An 11,578-nucleotide genomic window follows, 5' to 3' on the forward strand; every position below is an offset into this window, starting at 1 on the left:
ATCAAATTGAGAAAACATTAAAGGTTTCACCAAACTGAGGACGACTTGCTCCTTTCACCAATTCACTGTGCATAGCCGTTAAAGTAGAAATTTGTGAAAATTTTACATTAAGTGGTCGACCACCTGGTTGACCCCCTGGTCGACCACCAGGTTGACTAACCGGTCGACCGGCTCATGTAAAAATTGGCCTGCGAACTGATTCAAATGGTTCAAATTACTGGCTCAAACGGTTCGAAAAAAATTTATAAAAAAAAATTGGCCTTACTGGTCGACCTGCCGGTCGACCACTTCTCTTTTGATGCACGGTTAGAGTAAGTCATATCAGATTGAAAAAATTAACTTTTTTTTACTCATATTTAATGAAAATTTGATTCATCGTTAAAAATGTTCTAAAAAGTAGAAAGTATGGCTTGTTCTAAAAAGTAGAAAGTATGGCTTGAGTTGCTCTAAGTGGGGTATTATATCAAATAATTAAAAAACATAAATGATTAGCTTGTGGATATTTGGAAATATTGAATAAGAGCATCTCCAATCCTGAACCAAAGTTTTCATTAAATTTGAATAAAAAAATGACTTTTTCCTCAATCTGATATCGAGTGCTCAACGGTTGATTTTCATCAAATCTGTGCCGGGATAACCGGTTGGTCGACCGGCCGGTCGATCGATTAAGCCAAAAATTTATTTTTTTTATTTTTTTTTGAACTTTTTGAACCTTTTAGTGGTCGACCGGTAAGGCAAATTTTTTTTTTTAAAACTGTTTGACCTTCTTTTTGGAACTGTTTGAACCTTTTAATGGTCGACTGGTTGGTCAATCGGCCGGTCAACCGGCTGGTCGACCGGTTGGTCTCCCCCAACGGTCATGCACAGTGTTTTGATTAAATGCGGAGCCTGTCCTCATTTTGGTGAAACATTTGGTAAAATCTCGATTTGATATCAATTTGGTAAAATTATTAAAGCATGAAAAAGTATTTTTTTTACCAAATTTTAAACAAAAATGTTAGAGGTATCAAAAATTCTACCAAAAGTTTTAACAAATGTCTCACATGAGTGTAGGACCCACCCACACACATTTGATAAAATTTTAATAGAATTTTTAGAGTCTCTAGCATTACTAAATTTTAAATTTGATGACAGATTTGATTCAGGTTGGAGATGGTCTAACGACAGTAGAGTGAAGCAAACTAGAGAGAGAGAAATGTCGAACGTGGTGGTGCTGGACAACGGCGGCGGGCTAATCAAGGCGGGGATCGGCGGCGAGCGAGAGCCAACCGCCGTGGTCCCGAACTGTGTCGGGCGGCCTCTGTCGTCGAAAAAATGGCTTATCGGCGACCAACTCCATTCCCCCTCCTCCGACCTGACCTCCGCCTCCCTCCGCCGCCCTTTGGACCGTGGGTACCTGATCAACCCCGACCTCCAACGCGACATCTGGTCTCACATCTTCACCTCTCTCCTCCCCCTCAAAAACCCTTCTCTCTCCTCTCTCCTCCTCGTCGAACCCCTCTTGAATCTCCCCTCCATTCAGCGCTCCATCGACGAGCTCGTCTTCGAAGATTTCAACTTCAACTCCCTCTTCGTCGCCGATTCTCCTTCTCTCGTTCACCTCTACGAGGCCAGTCGGAGTCCCTATGGCCTCGTTTCCAAAACCCAGACTAGTCTCGTCGTTGATTGTGGTTTCTCTTTTACTCATGCTGCTCCCGTTTTTCAGAATTTTACTTTGAATTATGGCGTCAAGAGGCTCGATTTGGGTGGGAAGGCTTTGACCAATTATCTCAAAGAGTTGGTTTCCTATCGATCGGTTAATGTCATGGATGAGACTTTTATTATGGATGATGTCAAGGAAAAGTTGTGCTTTGTTTCGCTTGATGTTGAGCGTGATTTGCAGATTGCAAGGTATGATTCTACTTCTTGTTCTGTTGATTTGTCATTTTGTTAGTGAATTCTGAAATGGGTGTTGGGATTTTGTTTTATTTTTGGCGGAAAATTTCATTTCAGAGGTAGTTTTGAAAAGTAATTACAAACAAGTGGTAAACTTTATAAATATTAATAATTAAAAATATAAACTTTATCATCATTCAGTAATTAGTTTTTTGAAAAATCCACTGATAGGTAATTCCCCCCCCCCCCCCAAGAATTACAAATTTGGCTTCAATGTGTTTGCTGGATATGTAATGATTTGTGAGTTGCTTTGTAATTTATGGAATAGATTGTAAAATGAAATGTAGGTCATTTGGAGTTTCACATTTACTATTAGATGATTATTAAGGCTTTGTTGGGATCTTTGGAGGGAAAAGAAAAGAAAACGGGAAAGGTTAGGAAAATAAAATGAAGCTCAATAATGTGCTCACATTTTAAATCCAAGACAGAGGACTAGGCCACTAAATAATCCTCCTTATTCCTTTGTACATTGACAACAGAGCGAAACATGACAAACCTACATTATATCCATATGATATGATCAATACTTGTAAATAACTCAGAAAAACTAGTGCCTTTTACTAGGCTAATCTAGTTTGCATGATTGGAACTGCTGTCTTTAGAAAGCTCGATTATGAGTCTCTCAATATCATACTCTCCTAAGCTAATAGCTACATTTTCATATGCTATGAAGCGGCCATGTTGTTGGACTACACAAGTGAACGAGAATCTTGAATCTTTGTATGAGCTCGTGTGCTTTGTTTCAGAAGTTTTAATGCTCTCATACTTTAGCAATCTTTGTCCCATTTAACCTCAGTTTTTGAAACTTATATGTTGCTCAATTTTCTCTTAGCTTTGTGCACAAAATTTTCTTAGGAACGCAGTCATTGCCTCAGATGTTTTAACTGTTTTCTGAAATACCCTCACAGGAGTTCTGGAAGGGACAACTTATTTAGGTGCACATATGTGCTTCCTGATGGTGTTACACATACAAAGGGTTATATAAAAGATCCTGATGAAGCACAGAGATATCTGAATTTGGAGGATGGAGCCCAATCTCCACAGCTGAAAACAAAAGAGGGCATGGATCGCCTAGAGGTTCCGGGAAAATCAAATGACAGAATGAAAATTGATCTTACAAAAAATGTACTACTTCATTTTCCTTGTGAATTGGTATCCGTCTAGCATGCCATATATGTATTTTTAACTTTTTATCTGCAGGAGTTTGGCTTGACAAATGAGCGCTTCATCGTGCCAGAAATGATTTTCCGCCCCGCTGATTTGGGTATGTAATACATTCCAATCTGTTGAGCACCTTAACGTTAGATTTTTTATCCAACTTAAAAAGCAATTGAGTGGTCAAGATAGCTTAGTTTTTTTTATTCCAACATATATTATTTCAACCCAGCCCGCAAAGATTGTCGTTTCCTTTTATGTCAGGTTTTTCATAATGTTTATTTAACTTAAGACTGAAACATGACCTTTTCTCACTTTATGGGACAACTCATGTAAATGGTGGATGCATTTATTGGAAAAAAACAATGAATGGTTACATTGGTAAAGTTAAGGCCATGTGCCTAGAAATTTTAGTTGCATCTCTAAAAATAATGATATTTTTTTAATAGAAGAATGTCATTATGGGAAGCAAGTAGGGTGCAAGATATTAGCTACCCTGATTATGCAATTTCTTCAAGTTGTGAATTGTGAGACACTTACACCTTGACAAGTGTTGAATTACAGATCTGGGTTTTCATATATGTTGTGACAATGTGGCATAGGAGAAAGAGAATCTAAAGAGGTGGGTTTTTAGTTTTTAAGTATAATCTATGTGACATGGACTTGGGTAGGGGTGTCGGGTGCGGAAACATATCTAGAGGTCGGACTCATCAAACCATAAATTTAAGGGTATGTGGACTTGGCAAAAAAAAGTCATATTTTTATATTTTTAATCAAGTATGTGAGATAAAATGGTGCTATATGTAACTTACAGTGTCAAAAAGATATTTATATAAATTATACAACAATATGTACATATAATAATAGTGTTATATACAATTATATAAGAAGTATCTGTTGAAAAGTATCCGACACATCCATACCTTTGTCCGAGTATCGGGTGTCCGACACGACACGACACGACACGACACGAGTCTTTGATTTATTTTGAAGAGTCTATGCAATATAGAGTATAATTAATACTTACGTAGGATATGTTGGATAAAGAGGAAAAACCTTCATATGATATTATCAATTGATATTTGTGTAGTCCTTATGTAATTGAACTTTCTACAAATTTGGATCTGTTGGCGTTTTGCAGGAATGAACCAAGCCGGACTTGCAGAGTGCATTGTCCGAGCAGTCAATGCCTGCCATCCTTATCTTCACCCTGTACTCTATGAGAGGTAGTGTTGGAATTTTTTAGATTGTTAATTTTTGAAAGAAATATTGCTTGTGTTCATGTGGGTGTTTCTAATCACCTGGTATTGTTTACTGTTTGTTCCAACCTGTGTTTGTACAGCATTATTTTGACTGGTGGAAGCACTTTATTTCCCCGATTTGCTGAAAGACTGTAAGCTTTAACCTCGCTGTCACTCCCTTGAGTTATGTCAAAATTTATTGCAAGGACCATTTGGACTTTAGTTAGTATTGATATTTCTAAATGCAGAGAAAGGGAGCTCCGACCTCTTGTTCCTGATGAATATCAAGTGAAAATAACGACTCAAGAAGAGTAAAATCTTCTCTCCTAGACAATCTTGGGTTGTACCTTGTTTGGTTTAGTTTTTGAAAACTGTTTTTTAGTGTTTTTTTTTTTTAAAAAAAAACTTTACAGAATTTTTTCATATTTAAGTCATTTTTTAAAAAACTTTTTAATGCACCTAAAAAATAAAATGTTTGTGAACAAATTTGGAAAGGGAAAAAAAAGTTCACTTTACCCCCCCACAAAAAAAAAAAAAAAAAAAAAAAAAGCCAGCACATTTTTGTATTTTTTGTTCACAAATATTTTACTTTTTAGGTGCATCTAAAAAGTAAAAAAATGACTAAAATATGAAAAAACTTCACTAAAGACAAAAAATGAAAAACAAAAATTTCAAAAATAGTTTTTAAAAAACTAAACCAAACAAGGTTTTGTTACTACTTGTCAATTAATGAAAGCATGCACTTCTTGTCCAGTCCTATATTGGGTGTATGGCGAGGAGGTTCGCTTTTGGCATCTAGTCCTGATTTTGAAGCGATGTGTGTCACCAAAGCTGAGTATGAGGAGCTTGGATCTGCTCGGTGTCGCAGGCGATTCTTTCATTGAATGTCTGAAGTCTTGAAGTATGTCAACATAATCTATACCCTTTCTCTTTTACGTACAGATGAAGATTTGAAATTTTTTACCCATTCCAACCCCCAATTAGTTGTAAGATTCCAAATTTCAATTCCTACAGTTTATTGGCAGCCAAATAACATGAAGTATGGAAATGTAGATGACTATTTATTTATTCTCGTCCAGGTTTAGGAATCAGTATCCATATCTTGTCTTGTGTGTGTTTGGTGTTACCTTTGAGAAAAGGGAAGACAGGAAACACTAGTTTTGGTTTGGTGAAAATAAACACCAAAATGATGTTTTTGAATTTTCAAAAACTGTTTTTGCAGTCCCAAAAAAGAAAACATGAAAATAATGAGTGTTTTTTAATTGTTCGTAATTTTTTCCACCGAATTAGTTTTTAGTGTTGTTCACAAAACATATTTTGAAAATGAAACCAAACAAATTTTATTTATTTATTTATTTTCATATATGAAGGCCTCAAGCTGATTGAAGAATCCATTCATCATGACATACATACTTCTTGATGATGCTGGCTTCTTGGCTGTGCTTTCTAGATCTATAAGAGGATGATTTGAGCTCCCATCCATTGGGCTCAGAAGCAAGACATGCTTAAGTTCAAAAAAGACCATAATTGGTGGCAAGCATGCAAAATGGGAAAGAAGCTTGTCAGAAGTGTTCGGTCTGTGCAAGCGAATTCATACCGACAGAGAAGGGGAGACCCTAGCGGGTGAGTCATCCAAACTGCAGTCTGGATCCCTAGTAAGCCTGCTGTTGCTCCACATTAAGAGGACATCATGTAGTTCATGTTACAAGTTTCTAGATGACAGTTACTGACGTAGTTTTTTGACTTTGTTTGATGATCGTTTTGTTTCGGAGCATTCCTTGAAATTTTGCAGATTGTTATGTTAGGTTTTATGCTCATACTTGTTAGTTTTGCCATCTGGTATCTTCAATAATGGTCTCTGAATTACCATTATGCAAATTTGAATTTTAGAGAATAGCTATGCTTTGTGTAGACTTTCCACAACTAAGCCAATTTTCAACATTTTCTCTAATAGACAGCATTTTGAAATGCTCAGATTGGTTCAGATCAATTGAGTGTTTGTTCTTGAAGTCGCCTAAATATTGAATACCAGGTTGAATTGCTAGCGTTGAGGAACTCTAAACAGGAGCAATAATTAAATAAAAAAAAAATGATTTACACCTTGTGATTTCCTTATTCACCAAATTCTGAAAGATGGACAACATGAATAAAATTTAATGGCCAAAAATGAAAAATTAGTGCTTTTTCTTGACAATTGGTAGGATGGAATAACGGAAAGAGTAAGTTGCACGTAATGAGACATGAAACTGAACATCACATCTGATATGGAGCTTGTTTGGTTTTGGTTTTGGTTTTGGTTTTTCAAAATATTTTTCAAAAAATTTTATTTTTTTATTTTCTGTATTTTTTTTTAATGATTTTTTTTAATATTTTAAGGTTTTTTTTTTTAATTTTTTAAACACACTTAACATAAATACACTTAAAAAGTATAGTATTTGTAAATTTTAAAAAAATTTAATAAATACTAAAAATATAAAAAAAATTTAAAAATTTAATATATTTTTCGTATTTTTATGTATTTATTCATTTTTAAAAATATTTATTCACAAATATTTTACTATTTAGATATATATAAGTGAAGTGCATCTAAAAAAATAAAAAAATTGCTAATTTTTTAAAAATATTTACTAAAAATAAAAAACTCAATTTTAAAAAAACTAAATTCAAAAAATTGAAATTAAATGCACTAATTATTTTTCTAAAACTTGAAACTACGTCTCTTGAAGCTTAATCTATGGACAAAGGTTAAGATCCATTTTTTTCTGGACTCCCATCACCCTCATTCTATTGGGATTGACCAACTTTTTGCTTTTTGTTTTTTATTTTTTGTTTTTTTTTTTCCTCCTATCACTCATTGACATGTGTCTGTGGAGAATTGTGAGGGTCAAGAAAAAAGAGTCTCTATCATTTTTGTTAATCTATATCCACGTTGCTATAAAGGTTAGAATTCGGGCAAACAAATCCCTTGAATTATCAGCAGATATTATTTGATCATACTTCTCTAAAAAATTAAATGTTTTTCATGGTATTGCATGAATTAACAATGATAATTTATTGTATGAATTAACCACCCTAAACATTAGGGCTTTTGTGTTGTTGGCATTCCATTGCACTGGCTTCTGCATGAATTGACTGATATAGTTATAAATTGTAAAGAAAATGTCTCGTAGTTCAAATTTTGTGGTTCAAAAGTGGCTCAAATGGCCAAAACGACAAAACGACGTCGTTTTGGCCATTTTTATGTTGTTCTGTACTCAAAATGACGTCGTTTTGGCCATTTGAGCCACTTTTGAGCCACAAAATTTGAGCTACGTAGCATTGTCGAAATTGTAATTGCTATTTATGGTCTGTTAAGTTTATGTACTTTATGGCTGTGAATACTCATGGCGCTTTGGAAACTTTGGTAAAAAATTAATTTTTTAGTTTTTTTAAGTTTTTTATATAAAAAAAACAAAAAAATTACAAAAAATCAATTTTTTATTAACTTTTCAAAACATCAATCAATCTAAAATGGATACGTGGTCCCTATAATTTTATGTTAAGAGAAAAAGATTAGAAGCTCTAAATATAGAGCTCTAATGAGTTGGCCTCCACCTATGATAAGATGTTTGTACAGTTTTTTCTTTTTTTTTTTACCGCATCATTAGAGCTTAAATTAAAGTTCTAAATTTAGAAGTATGTATCATTTCTCGTATGTTAAAATGACGCACTTGTTTACATTAATCTTGCCCAATACTGAATTTTTATAAAATGGATTTTTGTTTGATGAATATCCTTGTCATGTTATTGCATGTGAATTTTTGTGAGTACATTAGCCTTAATTAATGTTTTTTTATTGGTATTTTTATTTGTTGCAGACTTGCAGTGAATAGGGTGATGTTAGGTTCACATTAAAAATTCACTTGTGGACCTTAATTTTGTCAGTTTGTTGAATCTCCAAGACAGAATATTGACTAGTAGTGTAGTTAGCTAGTCCTCACAATTTTCACAATGAGAATTGCTTAGAGCCCTATAATTTAGATTCATAAATTAATTTATAATGATGTTGTAATATGATTGAGTGTCTAACAAATTAAAATTTGACACCTATCATGTTACGTCATTATAAGTCATATTGAATTTTTTTTTTAAGGGTCTCAAACATTTATATTCAAACCTTTAAATATTAGTATGCTAATTTTTTTGAAGACTAATATAAATTTGATATCTCTCAAAGCAAGCACTCTATCGTATATATCAAATTTATTGTTTTATTATTTTTTACTTCAAAAAAAGCAACAAAAACAAGAAGTTTGAGTTGAAAGCTTGGGATGAACTATTAAAATAATGAAAGAACTAAAATTGACATCTCTATATGCCGTGCCAAGTTTATGCCAATTCTATGTTAGCTTTAAGTACCTTGGTTGGAGCATGTTTTTATGCCAATTTTGTCCATTATATTTGACGACTCAGATGTAGAGTTTCAGGTTGAGATGCTCGAAGCATCCCAATCATGTTATGGAAGATAGGTTTCTGGTAATGCAGATGAAAAAAAAGATAGATCTGGTGGTAATAATTAATATATTTAGTTCAGTTGGCTAGTCTTATACATTCTCCATTGAGTTATTGTCAAAATGTAATTATCGATGTAGTGGTTGTTGGACTTACGGGTATATATTGTTGGACTTTCTTACCTAATTGATTATCAAGTTTGATATAATTATTCTGATATTTGTAAATATCATCCCACCGATTGATCCCAAAAACAAAAAAACAAAAAAAATCTAAAGTTGAAATACCTTACTGATTGAGTTGAGTTTGGCCACTTCTGTAAACTCTTAATTGTGAGGTCAGAAGGCCAATCTTTCTTTTCTATTTAGGGATCTTTCTTTAGTTGTTTATTCTTCTTCATTATGAAACACATTCATGTTCAAGATAGGGTTGGTTAATGTTAAACTTATGAGTATGTTTTGTTGAAATTTTCTTATCAATAGACACAAAACACACACAAAAAAAGGACAAAAACAAAACCTAGAGTTGGATGCCAAATGTTGATGAAATGGATGAGATAGACAAACCATGTGTCACTGATGTAGGTGTAACTCATTGTCCTGTTACAAGATGATGTTGAAGTTGTAGCTAATGAAGGAAGGAGCTGTGCCAGCTGGTTCCATTGGAAGAGAGTGAGAATGAATGTTCAAACTGACAAACAGTAACATTTACCAAAGCTTCAATGAGTTTTGATTAAAAAAAAAGAAAAAAAAAAAGTTCCTTTATTCAAAATCATAAATACCCATCTGGAGCATCATGTGGCAACAAGTACCTGATTTTCCAAAATCTTTTGCAACATTTACTACACAAAGGTCATCAACACATGGTACTCAGCATGATGTTGGTTTGGTCTCTTTGGTTGTGTTTTTGTTTTCTCAGTTAATTGTATGAAGATTTTTTCAGCTATTAGTGCATATCATTTTACCTTCTTTATTTATAAATATTTTGATCTCTTCAATTATAAAAATATATCATTTTTACTCATATTTCAAACCATCTTTAAAACGGGTGTCATCTGCACATTGTATTCAGGGATCATAAGTATGATGTTGGTATGGTTTGCTTGTTCTTTTTGCATCAAGACTTTCTCAACTATTAGAGTGGTCATTGTAATTTACCCTTTTGATTTTTTTAACTTCATAAGTTTTTGTTTAGGTTAGTTGGAACAATGTTTATGATTTTTTACTAATGTTTGTGTTAAACTGGTTGAAGCAATGTTTACCTTGGCTGGAACATTATTGAGGTTTTGAATTTTGTTTATGGGAAATTTGGCTATAAACTCCCTTTACCTTCCTTTCATTGTTAGAAGGACTAAGAAAAAAATTATACTTTCTAAACTCCCTCATAATTATAAAATCTTACATAAAGGACAAGATTTATTATTTAAATATTTTATCAGACTATTATACCCTCACATATACACAATCCAGATACAAAATTTATCTTCTCTCTCGTCTCTCACTTCTAACCCTAGCTTCCTCCATGGCTGGAGCTGTGTCATTCCTAAGCTCCGACGATCTCTCTCTGCATCTTCTCAACTCTCCTCCTTCAACTCTCCTTCAACTGTTCATCTTCTATCTCGTCTCTCTCTTCTAATCCTAGCTTCCTCCATGGCCGGAGCTGTGGAGAACTTGTAAATCGCGCTGATACATATATATATATATATATATCTATATATATGTGTGTGCTTGTGTGTTTTGAGATTTGAATTCGAATATATAGATTTTTGAAAGCTCAAAGTTTTAAAAATCTGAAAAATCTGTAAAATCTGAAAAATCTGAAGAACCGGGGTATGAAAAATTGAGATTTCTCTAAAATTTTCAGATTATAGGCCTGATTCAAGGATTATAGGCATGATTCAATGTTTTTCAAAGTAAACATCGATTGATTCAAGGATTATAGGCCTGATTCAAAACTCAAAGTTCAAAGTTCCATCGATTTTTCAGAGTAAACTTCAAATTTCATTTGATAGAACCAGAGTAAAATTTTACTCTGGTTCTATTGCTCTGTTTTTTTTATTTGACAGAACCAGAGTAAAATTTTACTTTTATACAGAGTAAAATTTTACTTTTAGCTTCAGAGTCTTACGGTTTACTGATTTTTCAGAGTAAAATTTTACTTTTATACAGAGTAAAATTTTACTTTTAGTTTCAGAGTGTAAAATTTTACTCTCATTCATAGTTAAATTTTACTTTTATACAGAGTAAAATTTTACTCTGAAATACATAGTGAAAATGTGTTAATAAGAGAGCTGATAGATATGAGGGTAATATAGTAAAAGAAATAGGTTTTAAAATATCAAGGGGTTTTGAAAGTACTTATATAATTCTTGTCCTTTTGAAAGAGAAATTAGATAGTGAGAGAGCTATGACCAAATCCCCCTTTGTAAATGTTAAGTTAGTATGTAATTTGAAAAACTTAATAATATTTTCAAATAAAGTAAATCTTAAAAACTTTCCAATAATATTTTCAAATAAAGTAAATCTTAAAAACTTTCCAGCTAATTACAATTTTTTTTTTAAAAAAAAAAAATCCCACGAATGTAAGACATTAAATTGTATCCACAACCAATAAATATATATATATATATATATATTTTAATTTGTTTCGGTGTAAAAGATAATCTAAGCGGAGTTGACATTTAACAATAATAGGTAATCTACCCCCTATTTACATGAAAATTCAATAAATGAATAATCATTGGATGAAAATTTATC

At 32.9% G+C, this 11,578-nt stretch overlaps 1 protein-coding gene across 2 annotated transcripts; it reads left to right on the top strand.

The window, feature by feature from the left end:
- The first annotated feature begins 1,119 nt into the window (after window positions 1-1,119).
- On the top strand, window positions 1,120-6,321 carry ARP6 (actin-related protein 6). 2 transcript variants are annotated; one of them, XM_028212936.2, is made up of 8 exons: window positions 1,120-1,890; window positions 2,844-3,060; window positions 3,136-3,199; window positions 4,232-4,316; window positions 4,433-4,483; window positions 4,580-4,642; window positions 5,086-5,232; window positions 5,702-6,321. In XM_028212936.2, exons 1-7 carry the CDS (start codon window positions 1,196-1,198, stop codon window positions 5,213-5,215), a joined length of 1,305 nt encoding a protein of 434 aa, XP_028068737.1. In that variant the 5' UTR covers window positions 1,120-1,195; the 3' UTR covers window positions 5,216-5,232; window positions 5,702-6,321. The 2 variants fall into 2 exon arrangements, with proteins under 2 accessions (XP_028068737.1, XP_028068738.1); XM_028212937.2 differs by having other exon boundaries at window positions 5,782-6,321.
- Window positions 6,322-11,578: the final 5,257 nt, after the last annotated feature.

The sequence above is a fragment of the Camellia sinensis genome, chromosome 5, assembly GCF_055761805.1.
Source record: "Camellia sinensis isolate YWXY chromosome 5, ASM5576180v1, whole genome shotgun sequence".
In the NCBI taxonomy this organism is placed as follows: domain Eukaryota; kingdom Viridiplantae; phylum Streptophyta; class Magnoliopsida; order Ericales; family Theaceae; genus Camellia; species Camellia sinensis.